A 20,803-nucleotide genomic window follows, 5' to 3' on the forward strand; every position below is an offset into this window, starting at 1 on the left:
ATCAAAATAGATTCAATTCAGAGTAAAGTCTTCTTGCTAATTATTGTTTTTTTTTTTAAAAAAAGTTTTTAGGGTAAAGAACTTAAACCACCTAGATAGTATGAATATCACTTGCTTCAGAGGTTTTATGCAAGGCTCTAACTAAGCTTTGAAGTATTTAAATTCTGTGACAGTCCCATGTTTTGAGGAGTAACTTACTGTTTTGTAAAAATTTTAAAGGCACGGTTATGTGATTTTTTTCACTGACTTTTTCAGGATTATTACAGTTTATTTTGTTAGTATGGCTAGCCTTTGTCAGTTGAGCATGTATTTGCTCATCTGAGGATTCACATCACAAGGTGTTAGTTTCGCAATAGCTCCGATTAAAATTAGGGGTGCTAAGATCAAGTAGTTAGAACAAGTATGTGTAATGTAAAGAAGAAAATGTCTGTGCAGTTTTCTGAACTAACGAGTAGCAAAACTTGATTGTGTAAACTCTTAATTTCTATTGCAGGGCTTTTTACTTTAATCTTAGCTGCAGTCTTTCCCAGTAACAGTGGAGATAGGTTTACCCTGTCGAAATTACTAGCTGTTATTTTAAGGTAAGATAATGGGATGGAACATTTCGTCAAAAACTCCCTGACACAATGAGAGAACAACTTTACCTATTATACCTATAGTATCTGTGACAGTATATGATACAGTTATTAAAAAATCCTATTTTCACAATAAATTGAACAAGTGAATTAAGTCTTTTAAAATACTTCGTATCATGAACAACTACCAAATCTCATGTTCCTGTAGGAAATTAGATTAATGAGGTTTCTGTTGGAAATATGTTTTCCTTTTGTTTCTTTATTTTTGTGTAGATGGGGAATAAGGAAGAGGCTTGACATTCAGTGTTGTCAGCCTGTTTCATTAATGCCTGGTGCGTTGTTCAGGGAAGTTAAGTGGGGTTGATTGGTTGGGGTTTTTTTAGCTTAAGATGAGGCCTTAGCAATAGATAATTCCTTTTGACTTTTTCAGAGGTAGGTTTAGATTAACTAAAAATACCTAAAGATAGAACTGTATTTTTATTTTTCTCCCCCTTTTTGTTCTGTCTTTGTAAAAAAAGATTAAGTAGCGTTTTGCATCTCTTCTTTTTTGCTAGCATTGGTGGTGTGGTACTTGTTAACCTTTCCGGATCTGAGAAATCTTCTGGAAAAGATACAATAGGTATTTACTTATTTTTTTTTTAATCCTAGAATATGCAGTGATGAGTACCATCTTTTGACAACACTCAGCAGGTCATATAGGAAGCTATATATTTCTTACTTGTGTATCATTTCATAATCTGGCTTTTTAGTTGCAACTTCAGAAACTGGACAGTATGATTATTTTTTTTTTTTTCACCTATGGTTATAACTTAATTGGGAAAGTATTTACATTTTTGAGCTTTCTGCATTTTTCCATGCGTTTCGTATAGTAGTGGATTCTGTAATAAACAATTTATCTCTGACAGTTTCATAATAGGTGTATGCTGAGAAAGGTTCATCCTAGTGTAACATGTTTAGTATGTCTTTAAGTGAGTGGATTTTTTCATCTTTGCAGGTTCCCTTTGGTCTCTTGTAGGAGCAATGCTGTATGCTGTGTACATAGTAATGATAAAAAGGAAAGTAGATAGAGAAGATAAACTTGACATACCAATGTTCTTTGGTAAGACTAAAAATAACTCCATTGAAAGTTTTAATTCAGTGTGTGATTTGAATTGTTTGCTTTCAGACACTGAACTGTATATGAGTGGTAAAGGGGCTCAGAAAAGCCAAGGAGAAAGCCTATTGTTCCCGTGGTTATGGGTACTTTAGAGACTGATTGTGTGAATTGTTTCTTGTCGGCAATCTTAACAATGAAAGATAACACTACCTGTAGGAATGCAGATAGCCCTGTGACTCAGTGGAAATTTTTTTCTTTTCTTTTTTTTTTTCCCCCACCAATTTCAAACTGGTAAATACCTGATATAATTGTTGTTTGTGAATTTCAGGTAGTTTCTTACATTCCTTTCCTTTGAAAGATTTAAAATACTGCTTTGTTGTTGCTTTTATGTATGCATGTTGAAAGTAGCAGACTTTAGCTGAGATTTTAGTTATCTTGAAGGGTATTTATTGTGATTTACTTAAAACTGTTTTTATATACAGGTTTTGTAGGGCTGTTTAATCTGTTGCTGCTGTGGCCAGGGTTTTTCCTGCTTCACTATACCGGGTTTGAAGCATTTGAGTTTCCCAATAAACTGATATGGATGTGCATTGTCATTAATGGCCTTATTGGAACAGTTCTGTCAGAGTTCCTCTGGCTGTGGTATGTACTACATACTTTACATAAACTGTCTTACCTGTGTTCTCAAATGTTCAGATGTTGAACTGTCAAGGTAGGGGGTTTTGCCTTTTTCTTTTTTTTTTTTCCTTTTTTTTTTTCCCTATACCTATGTGCAGTTTGAGTTAAGAGGATATCATATAACGTGTCACAATGTCCCATTTAAGAGCAACAGCTAACTTTAAAAAGCAGGTGATGTGGTCTCACAGTATTTATTAAGGTGCTGCGTGCTTAGCTCATTCTAGAACTAACATTTTGAGATGAAAACACTTTGTGGTACAGAGTTGCAGTAGTAATAGGAGAGCATGAATTTCAGTTTTAACAGTTCTTGTGTTTCCAAGGCCTTGTGTATGTTGGATATATATGAGTCAGATTCTGGTATTCCATATAACATCTTTGTTTAAATCCTCAAAGACTTAATGAGGTAAATCTCAATAGAATGCATTAATCATGAAGATATGGCAGTCGGCAAATTAGCCTGCTTTTGTTTAGTGACTTAATTATAGGAGAGTCTGGATAAATCAGCAACAGAGGATTGAACACAGGACTTCTAGACAACAGCTCAAAAGCTGTAGCAGACTTAAACCTTTGTGTGGCTGTTAGAACAGTGTTCTAAGAGAACTGCTAGTAAGTCAGGGTTCTCAGCTTGAGAGAATTCTGGGCCAGCATTAGGTTAAAATAGGAGTGTAACAGAAAATTCTACAAGTTAAAACCTCCTATTTTATTTTGGAAACACTGAGGAAGAGTTTCCAAAGAGAGACATGCATCTAATGCCATACAGTTGCTCTGAACGATGCCAGTTTCAGTGGTACATTTGGAATAGGTGTGGCAGTTTGTCAGCTTTTGCCAGCTTTTCCTGCAAACCCTTGGCATTCAGGCTCCTCACTCTGTGGTAGAAAGACTGGAAGACCTCACAGGAGGAAACAAGGCATCGGTAATCTAGGATCCTAAATTCTGCAATAATACTACAGCAAATGAGCTAGGTGGAGTTCTATGAAAACGTTTTTTGTGTGTGATTAGTTTTCAGATCAAGTTTAAAAGTTATTTAGGAAATTTAATCATGACGTTTTTTGTTTATTGGCAAACTCATACCGGTCCTAGTTATAAATGCATTGCAGCATGTGTTCCTTTGTAATTTAATTTGTTTATCGATGGAATATTTTTGTGATGTTAATGCCATCCTGTAAGATTAAACTACAGTATCAGTTGGTAAATGCAATTTCAACATAGGCAAAGTAAGAAACAAATAGGCCAAAAAAAAACCCCCAACCAAACAAAAAACAAAATCCCCAAACTTGGCTCTTGTCCCAAAATCAAGTACTAGCATCGGGTTAAGTACGTGGGTGTGCACAAACTTTTTTTATACACATACTCTTTGTATAATTACTCTGAATGATAATTCAGTCAATTAAAGAGCTATTTTTATTTCAGGTTCCTTTCCCCTAGAATTTTGGAGTAGGACTATTTTCAGAGTTTGTGCTGACATCATTCTTTTACCTGTCCAGTGTATAACTAGTATGGTCCTCTACATTTCCTCGGGAAGTAAATAATACCATTTAACCAACAATATACTGCCAACTAAATAATATAGTATAGATGTGATTCTTAATTAAATCTTTCTTTTTTTTTTTTTAACTTGCTGATAAGTTTTTATTTGATTCTGTACTGTTTTTTCACTTAATGGTGTTCTGGTGGCCAGGTTGGTTCTTAATTCAGAAGCAGGCAGTGCAGAGGTACAGAAGTATTCTCTTATGCTATAGAAGGGGACTTAGAATATTGGGAGGAAGTTTGCGAAAATGCAGAGTATGTAAAATGCTTTGTTTCCTTTTTGTTCCTTTCTCATCTCTGTACATTTTTCTGTGTTTTAAAGACACAGAGCAATGCAAAGGGATTACAAATATGTGAACTGTTGGTTTTGCTTGGCTGAAAGTCAGTCTTATGGGAGGACCTAATGGCTTAGTTTGGGAATGCTCTTCTAGTTTAATTAGAGAAATACCTGCATGAAGTCATGTTCCAGAAAATGTTTTCCAAATGTGTGTTCAAATCTTTGTGTTTAAAAGCTGTTAACAAGCTTATGTGAGGTGAACTAAAATAGCATTTTCTTCAGTGAATCAGATTTCATGAATATTATTTCAGTGATGCTGCATCTGTTTAATTTTTACAGAATAAAGATCGAGTAGGTAAAAAAACAAAGTTCAGAATTCTAATAAAAATTGCAACTACAAGATTTTTCCTTCTTTAAAATCAGTTCTGTGTGGAAATGATCGCAGTTCCCCAAAAAAAACATTGCTGGTACTGTTCTTGGTACTTGCCAAGGATGAAAATTGCCTTTATCTTAATAAATTCTGGATGCCTTTAAAATACGAGGGTAACTCAGTAGGGGATATTACTGATTTGAATTGAGTAGATACTGCTTTGTATTTATTTTCTTCATATGGTAGAATAGTCTACTTCATAGAGGAGTATTTACCTACACTATGCTTGGTAACTTTTGACTTGATTGATCGTAAAATGGGAATTGCAGTTTTTTATATAGGGTGTTTTGCTCTTCACTTGGCATCAAAATGGTTCAGGCTAGTAATGTTTTATTTATAGAGCCTTAGGTTTATATTGAAATGCCTAAGATCTGAAGAGCTCACTTGTTCTTTTAGGTCTGTCCTACGTATATGTCAAGTTTTGTGTTTTGTGTTTGGTTTTTTTTTTACTACTATTATAATAGAACTTCATTCAGTAAATGAGTAATTTGCAAATTAAATATGACTTGCAAAGAATTTGGGAAAAAGGATCAGTTTTCTGTGGCTTTTTGAGTACTGCTTTGTATGCATGTAGTGTTGTTGTTCTGTCATTTAAATAAATTGTAATGGCTTTTTGCGACTGATGTAGAGAAGTCTAACAACTTTGTTTCTGCTTAGGAAATATGATGAGACCACTTGTAGAATGCAAAGAAGTCTTATTGAGACTCTGAAGAATGATTTCAAGGGTGCATTTTAGAGTGAGATTCAAAAAGCACAGTCTGTTAATTTAAGAATTTGTCTATGTGTAAAAAATATTTTGCTTTTTGGGTAGGATTTCTAGACATCAGTAACCTTTCTTTTTTAATTAACCAGACTGAGGCAAACCACTTTTAATTGCTATAAGCTGGTATTCAAGTATTTCAAAATGGAAACAAACTGCAGATTTTTGTAGGTGAAGTCACTACATGTGAAGTAGTGAATTTTCCATCATGTCAGAAGGTTTGTATGGGAATTAAACCTCATTCCAGAAGACATCAATAGTCTTAAGATTTCTGTGCAGTTTTACAGATTTATCATGGACTGTGGGTATCTCAAATTTTGATGATTTAAACAATGGCTAACAGTTAAGCTTGATCAAATATCTTCTGCAGTTTGATATATTTAGTTGTCTTTTAAATAAGACATCTTTTTATTGTTATTGACTATAGTTATTGATACTATTTTTAATTATCTTTTAGGGGCTGCTTTCTTACCTCATCACTGATAGGCACACTTGCGCTAAGCCTTACAATACCTCTGTCCATAATAGCTGACATGTGCATGCAAAAGGTAACGTATCACTAAGTTTTGAGCATTATTAACAGAATTTCTTTGAATTAAATGGCAATGTTATCTTTAATGATGTATACAATGAATAGTATTTTATTTCTGTTGCTTGTTAATATTTTTTGAACTGTGTTGTAATTAATATTATCTTGATAGTGAGAGTTACAGTAATTTGGCAATTGCAGGTGTGCACTTGCATATTATATATTTGATAAAGATGCAGCTTGTATGAAAGTACCCAAAGTCATCAGCAACACCTGGCCATATGCTTTATCTTGAACAGGCACTTCTCAGAATTAAAGAACAACTGCAAGTACAGCACACCTTAAATTAATACCTTTACAATTATAGAATTGTTATAGACTGCCTATACTGAAAACACTCAGTGACAGAACCAAAAACCTGCAGGTTTACTACAAAGGAATGTAGCAGCCACAAGGCTTAATTGCACATTATTAGATTTATGTGGACATTAGGGTTCCAATTAACTGTCCTCCTTTAAGTTACTTTAGTCTTACTGGTCTTGAGGTAATAGCTGTGGAAAAACCTTGCATGTAAAGAAAGAAAAGAATCTGGTAATAAAGTTTAAAATATAATCTATATGAAGTTAGTTTATATTACTTTTCAAGGTGTATAGATACTTTTCATGCTGGTGGGGCAGAATTCTTAGTTTTAAGTATTTAATTATGTATGAAATTTAACATTGAATATTTGAATTTAATATTTAATCAGCTGCAAGGAATATAAAATTCTTAATTTCACATGAATAATGATTATTTAGCGTAAATTGCAAGCATGCAATTATTGGGGTTTTGTTTTGTTGCACTTTTGGGGGGTTTTTTTGTTTGTTTTTTTCCCATTAAATAGAGGTCATGTAACTCTTTCTGTTTCCTGAAAGCAGGATCCCTTGTTTCTGCTCTTGATTTTGGATTTAAGTAATCCCTACTGCTAAAATGTTAATTTGCAAGTTAAGCCACCTGTTCAGCTCTTTGAAATAGCTTTCAACCTGATGCTATAATGCATCTGTTATTAAAGCAAACTTAATTCTTCTTACAGTGATAATGCCCTTCTTTTTTGGCAGGGCATCCCCACATAGTCCATTATGGCTATGCCTTTTGACACCTCTCTGTGTAGATACAGGTGTATTTGGCACTTGGCTAAATTGTAAGCATTTCCCATCACATGTTTGTGTGTGCTTTGACCATTGGTGTTCCCTGTATTTTGGTGATGTTAAATGTGCATATAGTCATGTGGTATGTAGAGGCTGCAGGAGTTTTTTTAGAAAGGAGGGAGTTAAATTATGTACCAGGTAATGTGTTCTCTGGGTTGAAAATAGTGAATTAGTCAGTATTTGAGCACCTTGGCCTAAATAAAGTCTGTTGCTGAAATACAAGAAGTTCTTTACTGAGATGATAAATCTTTGTGAGTTAGGAAGCAGTTTAGTCATGTAACAGTTCAGCTGGAAATGGTATCAAAAATGGGCAAAACTGACCGAGCTTAGAACTAACTATACAGTACTGCTCCTGAATTTTTCAATACGCTGGTCGTCTTGCACCACCAGCTGCTGCTCACTTACACTGCTTTGATGTTCTTTTGAGTCTTGTAGCAAATACAGCTATGCTTAGTTTGTAATCTCTGTGTAATAGGAGTGCGAAAGTATGAGAAAAGAAAAATTCTGGCTATGCCTGGAGCATAGTTTAAATTGAGCATTCTCCAAGTCGTGGCTTCCCTGAAGCAAGTGGGGTTTGTGCATTATCTGTGTTGGTTCAATTTATGACTAGTTTTCAGTCATTACATTTGAGTTTTGAGGCTTGTACTTGTTTGTACAACACTGACTTATGTACAAGGAATTAGTAAAGTCTTGTAGTTAGAATGTTTCCTGCCATAAGGAAGCTTTACTACTCGATATTTTCACAAGCAAAGTGTAAATTCTAATGAGAACCTTTTGACTTCTGAAATTTTCTGTCAAGTGTGTAAAAATGGGCATCCCCCAAAACTTGTATTTCACTTTTACATAATGTCATTGTGGATTTTAGAAAATAAATTAAAAAAATAAACTAAAAATAAAAACAGTAAAATTATAAAATTAAAGCAGAGTCAGACCTGAACACTTATGTAATGAACATGTGAGATATAGTATGTTTTTAATATGAGTAGTAGCTGAATATTCAAACATGGAAATACAGCAGAATCTTGCGGTAATTCCAATAGTCATAAAGCATTTGCTGGTAAAATAACTGTATTTGTGTCGTTGTTAAAATATCTGAAATATACATGTGGGACATAAATTGTAATAGGAAAGTAAATAACTAGTGATAGCTGTTCAGGAAACAAGGGAAAAAAATCTGTAGATTCCTTCACTCAAAATTCACTTCAGTGAGGTGGAGTTAGGTTTATATATGAGATAATGCTTGTAGTAAAAAGTAAGAACTTTGTATATATATGTGTGCATTAATACATATTTGGATGCACACATGTATATATAAAATACATTTTTAGGGTTGTGTTTGTGTTTATGTATAGTTACATGTATCAATATATGAAAAACTTAGGTTGCCTTCTGAAGTGGTTCATCTAAACTTTTTTCTGGAATACAGTGAAAAATGGAATATGCTTTTTTAATTCTCAGTGAACAACTTAAGCTCTAGGCTATTCAATATGAGTAAACACAGAGCTCAGATCTTTTAAAACTAATTAATTCTTCATGTACTCATGCAATATCAACACATCTGAAACAGCAGAAACATCTTTAAGGCTCTGTTGGATGACTTTCTGTTGGTGTTGGTAACACAAGGGCGAGTTACATTTTTAACTCATTTTTATAGTTTTATCACTGTTAGAATTTAACCTATTTGTATGTATTTGGTATTTATAAACAAACAAAAAAGCCCTGTACACCTCATATTTGCCCTTTGCCTATTTCTTGTCTTACATCTTCACCTTCCTGTGTATTGTCTCAGTTTATGTTCTGGCAACATCTTTCATGATCTGAATCTTCATAGCTCTTCCTTTTCACCCACTGTCCTTTTCATTTGCCACCACTTGGTTCTTTCTGGAGTTTGTGATACCTTCTGTTCCTTATTGTTTTTCACTGACTGACTGAAAAGGCTGCTTTGTCTTCCAAATACAGGGCCTGACTGGCTTTAGGTAGCTGGTCAGCAGGTGATGCCTCTTACTGGGGGAGGGGTTGGGGTTAATTATCTTTTTGGGGGGTTTTTTTGTTCCTTTTCTGATTCATATATGTATCCTATGTTACTGTTGTTCTTCCTTCTTCCCCTGGCTGTTACGTACTTCCTGGCCAAGTTTCTATTTTCTTACCTGGTGCTTTTAGCTTGTGGATGCTTCTTGTATGTTTGAGGGTGTGTAAACTCTTATCATTTCCTGATACTGAACTGTTCAGCATGAGGTCATTGGGGGGGCATTAAGACTTGTCTTTGACAACAGAGTAAATTTCCTACTGTATCTTCTCTTGCTGTTGGAGGTAAATCCTTTGTCTCTTAACTCGAAAAAACAGAAAGAAAAGATCAAGAAATTGCTAGTATTAGAAGCACAAATGAGTGACCCTAATTAAAGGCAAATTCATGTAGACTTTTGAGGGTGTACAAGTGTATTTGTGCAAGTATGTGTCTGTCATACAAACATCAAAATATCCTAAGCCAAGCCCTGTGCTCACCGAAGTCTCAGGTGTCCAAGTTAGGCTGATGGAAATCTAAGCTGCAGACTTCAGGTTTTCCAGTCTGTGCTTCTGGCCAGCCTTGTCTTTTTACACCACATTTCAGTTTTCTGAAAAGGAACCTACATAAGAATGGCACTGGCATGGCTCATAATGTAAAGATTGAAGTATGAATATATGCAGTCTTCATATGACTGTCAAATGGAATGGTAATTATACAATATGTATAATTACTAACTTTCTGAGTCTTTTATTATTCTGTAACATGACATAAATCTGAACCTTAAAAAATTAGAACCAAACTTTTAACAACTGTTTAAATATTCCTTTTGGTAACTTGGGTGTTTATGAATTTCCATTAGAAATCAGTAAGGATAACATAAGGCTCTAGCAATTGCCGTTATTAGATTTTTGAAAGTGAACGTGAGTGGTAGGTATCGAAAATGTCCCTGGCTTTTCCAGAGTCTTCAGCTTTGGAAATTTTCTCCGTGAGGTGGAGCTGTGCTGCCGGGCCCGCGCTGTTTGCCAGGTGGGCTTTTCGTCAGGTGGGCTTTGGGCTCCACCGTCATCTAGAATCATAGAATCATGGAAGAGTTTGGGTTGGAAGGGACCTTAGAGAACATCTGTTGCCAACCCCCCTTGCCATGGGCAGGGACACTTTGCACCAGCCCAGGTTGCTCCAAGCCCCATCCAGCCTGGCCTTGAACCTTCCAGGGATGGGGCACCCACAGCTGCTCTGGGCAGCCTGGCCCAGTGCCTTACTTCCCTCTAACCTTCTAGAATTTTACACCAGTCTCAGATGTTCACTTCTGAGTGTAGCAGTAGATAGATGCAAGTAGTAGTATACAAGTAGAACTTAGTATAAATTAGGCAAATAACGCACCCTGCCATTTTTTTTAAATAAAGAGAATTGTTGTAAATTTCCAGTGGCATAGTGTATGTGCGTTGATTTCAGCAATTACCGTTCAGTGGTGGTATACATAGTGAATAAACAGGTGCACATACCTTTCAGGTGAGATCTCTTATTTAGAATTTTTTAAGTGTCTAGGGGACTTTCTCATTGGTACCAGTCAGACAGCTAAAACCTACAAGTGGACAGCTAAATCCTACAAGTGAGACTACTTGGAAATAGCAGTCTTCATCCACATCACAGTGCAAACAGTATGTTCCATTGTAAAGAACAGATGAGTGAAGAAGGGTTATTCACTTATTAGGATTAGCAGTGGCTACAAAAATTGTGCCAAATAACTTAGAAAAATATTTGTAATATTTCACCTGATTTAAAAGAACTGAAATGGCATCTCAAACGTACAATAATGATTTTTCCAAATATACAGTATGCCAAATTTTTTTTTTAACCATTGAATGAATGATGTTTGTGTTTTAATTCCAGGTGCAGTTTTCTTGGCTATTTTTTGCAGGGGCAGTACCTGTATTTTTTTCTTTTTTCATTGCAACTCTTTTATGTCACTATAACAACTGGGATCCAGTGATGGTGGGAATCAGAAGAGTTTTTGCCTTTATTTGTAGAAAACATCGAATTCAGAGGTAGGGTGGTCACAAAGTATAACCCTGTTGCTTCTTTAGCCTTTTCGATACCTATACACTTTTATAAGTCACAATGCTCATACTGTATTTATTTTCATCTAATTTTATATACAAGTGTGCTAATTTCTTAATAGTAGTAGTTGCTAATCCATTTATTAACCTACTTAATGCTCAGAAAATGGAAAGATGTGAATTCTGTTTACGTTTTAACTAGTGGCTGCCAGGTTTTTTTTCTTCCCCTTAATGCTTCTACGATAGTTGCTGTACCCAGAGCATGCAGTGAAAATTGTGGAAACTCGAGTATACTTTATGAATTTAAGGGGTCTTTGTGTGCTTCTAATGGCTGCAAAAAACCTAGCATACTCAGTACTTATGTTGGCTTCATAACAACCATTTTAATATTTCTGTATAAATTTAAATAAATAAATTTTGTTTCTTTTAAGAATGCCGGAAGAAAGTGAGCAGTGTGAAAGTCTCATTCCTATGCATAGTGTTTCACAAGATGGAGACAGTTGCTGTTCATAGACAGAAGGTATGCTTAATAAGCTTCAAACTGCAGAGAAAGGAGAGAATTGGTTTTCATGATGGCAGTTGTGTTACATAAGCACACATTTCTACAGAGCACGCAGTTAATCTTGTTCTGTGTTGATGGATGGAGTTTTGAAGGGTATCTTCAAAATGACTGTTACTTGTGTCCAAGCATTATTCTCACCTTGATACAGTTCTTGGTCAATGGTTTTGAAATGTGAAGTAGTTTTTTACTTAATAGCACTAACAACATTCATCAGAAACTGGACATGAGTTGATAAACCCGAAGAGGCATACAACTTCTTCATGTGGATGATGTGGGTGGAAGGGATCTGAAGTAATTATTGCACTCTTTTTAATGCTGTTGAGGTCTCATTTGGGCTGTTGCAGTTCATGAAGAACATTGGCTGCTTAAGGAGTTTTAGAGGACATCACCAGACTTTATCATTGTGGGTCTAGAAAATGGAAAGGAGTCCTTGTGTTTGTGGTTGACAGGAATTAGGTTGTTAAATTGTGTTAAATATTAGGGAAAATATTTCTCATGATAAGTATAGGGAAATGAGACTAGAATAAGTAGGGAGTTTGCAAAATATCCTTCTCTAAGAGGTTATGCAAATATCTCAACAGGAGCATTACATGTTTTGTTGATACCGTCTTGGAGCATGAGGACAGACATAGTTGAGGACTCTTAGTCCTATGCTTCAGGGCTTTAGTTTTCAAATAACACGTGCAGATTTACATGATGAGAAGTATATTTTTATTTTCTAGTGTTGCTTAAATCTAAATGAAATTTAAAATATTATAACCAAAACAATAATTGTGATGTCTTAAGCTTAAGACACACATGTTATTTCCTTTATTGGTAAGATGGGAACAAATACATGTGTTGATTTCTTTTTTGTAATCCTTAATTATGTAGCCCTGATAATTTATTTTTTTTTCTTCTTCTTAGTTTAACAATGGAATGATGCCCAGCGAAGAGACAATCTTGTGGAAAAGTCCCTAAGGAATCATGTGCCTATTCTGAATTTGTAGTAAAAATAAGAAGTTTCAGTTCTTTTGAAACTCTAAACTTTTCCTCTTTCTTGATTTCATCTGGTTTTATAAATGAACAAATTTGCTACATGCCTATCACCATAGGGAGTCTTAGTCCATCTGAGCAACCACCCTGCCTTATAACACTGAGCTGGTGAAGTTACTTGACAAAATCAAGAAAACAAATGCTGTTAAGTGATTTCTTTCTTTTTGTAACTCACGATTTTGTTAAATGCTGGACAATATTATTTTTAAAAAATACTTTCAAATGAGTTATGTAAATAAGTTTGCAGGTCGTCAAGTCTCACAGGCTTTCAGATGAAAACTTAAATAGGTATGTTACCTGTAGTAGGTACAAATTAACTTTTTTATGTTGTATAAACTATTTGCATATTAATAGAAGAAAATAGAAAAATAATTTATTAAGTACATACTTGTAATTATTGAGGCAGGATCTTTGTATGGTCCTGGAACACCACATACATATTGTCTTATACCATTTTGAGAAGCCTTGTAATAGCAATGGGTGCCATTGTTTAAAAATCTTTTGTTACCTAACAATCTGGGATGTTTAAAATTTTAGTGAATGATAAAATATTGCTAATTACAGTACATTTGGGTGTACATTCTCAAAATCAGTATTCATTTTAAACAGACTGATTCTGTAACCCATAGTCAGTGCCATTTTCCAACTTCTGGCTTGTAAGACACTTACATTAAAGTTAATTTTGGGTTTTGATGGATTTTTTTTTTTTTTTACAATGAATGTGGGATGGATTTTCAGCTAACAGTATTCTCTTCCACATAACAAGATTATTAATAATGTAAGGTACTTCTGCTGTCCTTCCACACAAATACAGAAGGATGACATACTACAGATGCCTTTTGATGTTTTGACATAAGTAATGATCCTTCCAAAAGAAATTTTGGTGTTTGGTGATACGACTAGATGAGAGGGAATGCTGGAAAGCAACATGCTGAGCTATACATTCAGAAGAATTGATTAGCCAGCAGCTAGAATTGAATGTAAAAATCTCTAAGTGGAGAAGGAAGAAAAAAATTAATCTGGGGGCTATTCTGGTCAAATATTGCACCTTTTTTTGCAAAATTTTGCAGAATTTTCCTTCCAGTTTTTAATATTGGACTACACTACAAGTTTCAGTGATCCGAGGCATCTCTTTAAGATGAGATAGTAAGTCCCTTCTTTGGATACCTGAAATAGGAATTAAAAAAACTGCACAACACTACAAAAACACAAGCCCAAACCAAACAATTACTATGCTTATGTAGGCATTTTGAGAAACTTCACATTTCGGTTCCCAAACCCCTCAAGCAGAGGGGTTGAAGATGCAGGGTGTAGAACTAACTTTACGTTTGACTTTGGTAGAATTTTCAAGGATTTTTGGTGAATGAAATTTTCTTAGTTGCTGTGGGTTTTTTTTTTTGTTTTTACTTTTTTTTTTTTTTAAAGGATTGTTTCTCCTTCTAAATTACAACAAATTAGAGGATCTTAGCTTCAACTTTTTTCCAAGAAGTAAAGACCTACTCACAATAAAAAGCTAATTGATTAGCTAATACAGTTTGACAGATTGAAAAATCTGTTTTCAATGAATGATGTGTTTCAATGACATCATACTGAATATATAGTACCAGAGATTAACTACACATTTGAATCAGTTGGGACTTGTGGCATCAGCAGTCTAAGCTTGGGAAAACTGAGTTTGCTTTTGGATGGGCAATTACAGTATTTTTAGCAAAATAATACTGTCTTTTGAATTTGGTCATACTAATAGAATTGGAGCTGTAATGAATAATGGGCAATTGCTATTCATTTTTGTCCTTATGTTCACAGCTTGAAGTGAAAGATGATCGTAGTCTCCCATGTATGTGGCTACTGATAACCTGCATTACTCATCAGTTTGAGAGGTTAACAAGATAAGTACTAACAGAATATTGTTCTGTCTCTGACCTCAGGAGTGCTGAAGATGTTACTCAAAGTTAGGGTCTTCCCACTGTTTTTGTCTTTAACAAAAATATGTTATTTTTCTTTTAAAAGATATTAAATACTTTAATCTGATGATACTAGGTAGCTTGAGCAGTCTTTCTGCATTACGTTATAGTTCTTTAAAGAGTAAGAAACAGCAAACTGTCCTTCCTGAAAAGATTTTTAAACAGTGGTGCCCTGTAGTTACAAGAAATGTGTTTTAATTACGGAAGCTATACCATGTAACATTGTTCCTGCATTTAATAGAGTGATGAGTTTGTTTTCTATAAAATCTTGTGATTTTTAGTACAATAATATTTTATAAATATAACATCTAATTTGAAATGTAAATTGCTTAGCTCTAATGGGTGCTTGGTAAATGCACAAGAGATTTAGCTTTGATTCTCAGGTACCTCTGACGTAATGGAGACATGCTGGGTTTTTCTTCCTCATGACACAACTGGAATGTGAAGGAGCTCTCTCATAAATGCTTTACCTCTGTGTGCTAGCATAAATTGCTCTTACTGTTTCAATTTGGGAATGTCTTTATTCTGACTTATTTCTTGTAGGAAGCACATACACTTTAAAAAAAATAATGAATTTTTATCTCAAGCATTTCTTTGAATGTCATTAGATGTTTAAGTAACAGTGATTTCCCATGCCTGCAAAATGGCAAATGAATACTACATGTGTTGCTCTGTCACAGTTGAACTAATTCCTATAATCCAATGAGACAACCAACAATTTCTTCTGTGTGTGTGATTGAGGTTTTGGAGCTGTTTGGGTTTTTGTATATGGAAGAAATGATGTTAATTTGCCAAATGCCACATAGCATGCCTTTGCTTCTAGGGCCTTGGTGAGTCTTGCACAGTTTGATGTACTGTGTACTACATTCCAGAACAAGGGGAGAAAAGGAGTTCAGTTTTTCTGGTGGCTTTGTGTTCGGTTTCAGTCATGTTGAAAATGTGTTCGCTAAGAGGGGCTGCTGTAGATGTGATACTAATTCAGGAAAGGACTGACATCAGTACTCAACGTTACTTTCAAAGTATGGGGCACATAAATATGACTGAAGACAATGAGGGCCCGATGTTTCTGTTGCCTAGTGTGCACTGTCTCTTGCTTGTTGGCTTTTTGCCTGTGGAAATCTATGTAAGATGGTGGGGGCTGTAATATGTGACTGGTCTGGCTTGTCGTGGAGTTGGACTTGAGTGGACTGCACCCTGGAATTCAGAAGTGGGGAGACTAAGGCACTGCCTGGTTATTTCACTGTGGTGTGGCAAATGCTAAAGTATTTTAAGTATTTTGCAGAAATATGGTGTTAAGCAGGGGTATTCTTCGAATGACAAACCATGGTGCTGCATGTGATACTTGACGGGGTATGCGGGTATATGCGTTGCATACCTCCTTGTAACGTACTAGCAAAAATAAGAGAGCCTGCAAATTACTTTTCTTGGTGTGAGCTGTTGTAATCCTCATGCTCTTCCACAATACTCATTGTGCCTAGGTACTGCTATTCACAACTATGATTGCTTTAAATAAGATGGTAAAACGGTTCTTTTGTAATTCTTGGTTCCATCTCTCTTTGTGTTGAATGTTATCATTCCTATTCCCTACTAAAAGGGAGATTTCCCTACTTAGGGGAATTAAGTTACTGAGCTAAGCTATCAGAGGAGGGGGAAATCCAGTTAAATTTTAGACACAGGGTGCGTTTATGGACACACTTTCAAATTACACATGAAAATAGGCCTCAGTAAGGCAGTGTGTTTGTATGTTTGTAAATGAAGTTCAGAAGTAGCATACTCAAAAATCAAGAAACGGGAACTAATGTTAATTATCACAGTGTTGAGTTATATGGCTAACTGTAGCATGGTACTTTTAACCAGTTTTATTTGGCCTAAGTTTTCAATCAATTACCATTTCTGCTATGGCTGTCATATATAGTGTCTGCAATTGAAGTTGTAACTGCAGTAGCATGTAAGTGTTGGCTCAAAAACAATTGTTATGCATGTGGTTTTGTTGGAGTTTTTGTTTTCTTTTTTTCTATCTAATCCAGGATTGCATTAATGCTGTATTTTGTTTTACATGGTTATTGCAGGGCATGATTTCTCAGGGAAATACGGATGATACCATGCATTGTGAGAGCTGATAACTAATTCCAGCTTTTAAAATCATTACAAACATTTTCAGGTTTTGTTCAGACATTTCATATCATGTAATTTCATGTTGAACCTCCTTAGGCTTATTAGGTAAATCATGTTGAGAATGTTAAGAGCATTTAAAGGTGTCAATAAAATACACTCTGCCCAACGCTTTGTTACTTTTTGGACAAGCATCCATTCTAAGCTGATGCTACTATTTTTGTATGGTTTTCTACTTTATTGTATCATGCGCCATATAAATTAATAGTTACACTGCTGATTTGGAGGGCGCACTTATGGCGTGACAGTGACATTAACTTTCAGGGTTAGGCAATGCTGTAGTAATACGTAATCTGATTCTGGGGTAGAGTACTAGTATAAATCTTCTAACTTAACTATATTAATTTATATCATTAAATTTCTAAAAAGTCTGTTCACCTTGGGGATTTTTGTTTGTTTTTCCAGTAAAGTTGCTTTGGCTAGACTGGGATTTGATCCAAAGCCCATGAGAGTCATAGACAGCATTAATGAAGTAAAACTTTATGGAAAAGAAACTCCGCAGTCAGGTTGATGTTTATGTCTTTGCAGTATTTCTGTCTGCAGCATATATTTGGAGTGGTTTGCTTTAAGACTTCAGTAATAAAAATTTGAGGGATTTTAGTGCTGGTAAAAGTGGTAAAGGTACTACTGTAACGGGTCACAAAAAATACTTTCCTATAGCCAGCATGCAGCTTTATTATTTAGAAGGTGAATTTGTCTTGCTACTTGACTTTTCTTTAAAATCAGCAGTATGAGAAATGTTAACCACTCCACTTAGTTGTATACTTGGGGAGAATTCTTTCTCAATAGTGAGAATATGTGATCATAGCCATCAGCCTTGAAGATCAGCTTCCTCTTAATGATTTCTCATTTGACATTTCCATTTCCATTTCCATTCACTTTGCAAAGAATGCAACAGGGCGTTTCCTCTCTAGGAAAGGCTGCTGTGATTGTGTTTTGACTACCCTAATTCTCTGTATTGTTAGAAATCTAATATAAAACATAAATCTAACATATAAATGTGACTCTGCTTAGTTATCTGTGTTCTCTCCTCTGAGGTAAAGTATTACATCTTGGTATTAGAAGGTAACCAGACTATTTCTGGAATGCCTACCATGATGTGGAACGGATCCAGGATTTCATCTGGTTTTCACTTCTTTCTTTTAAAAAGTATAAAAGGCTTTCCTCCGAGCATTTTTGTAGAAGGCTGCTGTTTTAGTTCTGCAAGTGCAGAGTTCTTCAACTGCATCTAAAGTTGTATCCAACATTCTTTTTTTAATGAGCTTTTGACTGTTTTGTTAGGGAAAGTGCACAAATCTTGTAGAAGTTTCACAGAAGAAATATGACTGGATACTGGAGTGGCCTCAGAAACAATAGTTCAGGGATTTTTCTATAGCTGTTCACATACATCTGTGAAGTTTTCCCATAGTTTAAAAAAACCCAAACAAAACCAAACAGAAAACCACACTTATCAAGCTGAGAGGGATTAGCCATTTAGAATAGAACTAATTTTATAATATGCAAATTACTCTGCTTTCATTAGAGATATCCTTCAATATATTACTGCTGTTGCCAGCCCACAAGTCTTTTCTTCCTTGTCTGTGTTACAGGTGATACTCCTACCTAAATCTGGCCTTTTGCATGCCAATTAAACAAGTTCCTCTACCAGGATGAGTAATTTCTAAAATATTTTTAGCCTCTCCTTTTTTCTCCAGCTAGGGGAACAGCAGGGGCTTTCCAGTCAAACAGTATCCCTTTCCTATTGAAGAAATAAAAAAAAACAACTTTAGAACTTGAGAAATAATTTTTAATCTTAATTGAAAATAATCTTATTGGGCATTGTATGGGGGATTAGCTGTAAAATCATAGGGGTAATTTCTTATGTAGCCCAACTACGTCTAAGAGGTGCTTAGGCAATGGTGTATTGGATAAATTTCTAGTTGATCTTGATTTAATACAGAAAATAAGTGTTTTAATTAATCATTTCACGTTGAAGATGAATGCTGAAATTAAGGCCTGTGATTGTTTTAAAAAAATGGGAAAAATTATGTTTGGAGAGTGTACATACTAAGGAGTTTCTTCTCTGTATTTTGGGGGTTTTAGTTTTTGTGATGTTTTGGTTTTGGGTTTTTGGGGGTTTTTTAAGTGTTAAGAGTCCCACATACAGTCCAGTTACAAATGGATGCTCTATTAATTGAAAATAATGAGGGGCTGTTTACACAAAGCTATAGTGAAAGCTTAGCCAGTTGCTCAAGTTGACATTCCCTGAATGGAATTAGAGAAATGTATTGAGTATGCGATACAACTTCAGGATTGTACATCTGAAGGGTCCTTGTAACGATTTAAAATCTGTGTAAGTTCTTTTTGGAGTGGGTATTAGTAAAACAAAATAGCTGATGAACCTTTTTCTTAGTTGCTTATACAGATTGATTTGTGAAATGTCTAAAGCTTGGGTGTGTTAAAAGATGCACAAAACCAATAGTAGTTTGTATGGTCTTTTTGACATTACATTTTGTACTAAGTTTCAGTGACTTCTGAATAACACTTTTCAAGCGGAGGCTTCTTAAACTGAAGAAAACTTGTGTTTGCGTGAAGTCCGTATGATTTACTGATAATTCAGATGTTCTGAGAGCACACTAGTTCCAGGTATATATCCTCTATGAAACATCTTTATGCATAATCTTTTAACCATTTTCTTTAGTGAGACCAGAACATGAATTGCTGATGTGTATTGAATTTGCACTTAAATACCCAAATTTAAAGTGTGTTAAACCTTGATCTATTTTTGATAAAAAAGAAATGTAGCATTTTTATCTAATTGCATTTAATGGTAAATATGTTCTTGCAGAAAAAAACATATAATTATGGCTTGATGCAGTGATTTTAAGCCAAGAAAACCGCAGGATGGCAGTAGTAAATCTGAAATGAAGACGCATGTCTCCTCAGAAACTCTGGCTTCTGGTTTCTTCCTTCCCTCTTTGTACCAAATTGTTGGCTCCATTATTGCAGGATTGTAAAGGTGAAGCAAGGACCAGAACTTTTACCCTTTGTTTTTTAAAAGCAAACATTGGCTTTTGCCTGGAGCGTCTTTGTCCTGTCTGTTTGTTTTCTGGGTGGGGTGTGTCACTTAAATGAGAAATACAGAATAAAGTATTTTTAATTAAAATCAGATTTAAGCTATTATTTTGAAATGGTCTATATTAAAAGAGATCTAATGAATGGAAATTAAAGGCCTATATTGCAAATATTGAACAGTACCTATATATTTTTAACAAAATCAGTATATATATGGATATTTGAAATGCATAAAGGTGAAAATTGGAAGATTGTTCTTGTGTTGATAGGTTTATAAATTGATTCTTAATATCCAATACCAAAACCCTATAAAAGGGCTGATGAAAAGAAAATGTAATGTATTCTGATGAACAACCTGTGTAATACAATCAATGGGTGTGATGGTTTTGTTCTGTATTATATTTATTATATGTAAGTAAACAATAAAGATTATAAATCTTATTTTCTTAACAGGAATTGGTATTTGGTTGGGCTTAATGCTTAATTTGTTTTACTTCATCAGTTAAGAAAAAGTGAATGGTCACAAAGGGTGGGCAGCCTTGGGAGAATAATGTAGTGGTAAAAAGGTCTTGAATTCACACACTTATTTCCCCTCTTCCACCCTTAAAAGTGAGGCCCGGGATGTCTCGTTTTACATGAAACCAGCTAGGATGGCAAAAGGTTATAATTTGGTCTTAGATGGGTCTGGTAATTTAAGTAGTAAAATAGCAATTTTTAATCCATTTTCCTGGCTGCAGGTGGCTTTTGCTTGCTAGTACGTGAATTATGAAGCGGTCGTGTCCCACGTGTTATCAGCAGGGGGAGCTACTGCAGCATCCATCGCGCTGCAGCCCTCCGCTCCAGCGCAAGAGCTTACATAAGCGGTAAAGACACAATTAATTTACCTGTTTATCAT

The 20,803-nt window shown here is 35.0% G+C and overlaps 1 protein-coding gene across 8 annotated transcripts in view; it reads left to right on the plus strand.

Moving 5' to 3' along the window:
* The window catches only part of SLC35F5 (solute carrier family 35 member F5), a 39,379-nt gene extending 19,030 nt beyond the window's left edge, over positions 1-20,349 (plus strand). For all 8 annotated transcript variants that reach the window (XM_027815233.2, XM_055718330.1, XM_055718328.1 and 5 more), the window contains 8 exons: positions 494-581; positions 1,130-1,194; positions 1,570-1,674; positions 2,154-2,313; positions 5,801-5,891; positions 10,955-11,109; positions 11,553-11,641; positions 12,590-20,349. In XM_027815233.2, coding sequence (XP_027671034.1) covers positions 494-581; positions 1,130-1,194; positions 1,570-1,674; positions 2,154-2,313; positions 5,801-5,891; positions 10,955-11,109; positions 11,553-11,634 — 746 coding nt within the window. In that variant the 3' untranslated portion in view covers positions 11,635-11,641; positions 12,590-20,349. The remainder of the gene's footprint in view (positions 1-493; positions 582-1,129; positions 1,195-1,569; positions 1,675-2,153; positions 2,314-5,800; positions 5,892-10,954; positions 11,110-11,552; positions 11,642-12,589) is intronic.
* Positions 20,350-20,803: the final 454 nt, after the last annotated feature.

The sequence above is a fragment of the Falco cherrug genome, chromosome 8 (genome assembly GCF_023634085.1).
Source record: "Falco cherrug isolate bFalChe1 chromosome 8, bFalChe1.pri, whole genome shotgun sequence".
NCBI lineage: Eukaryota > Metazoa > Chordata > Aves > Falconiformes > Falconidae > Falco > Falco cherrug.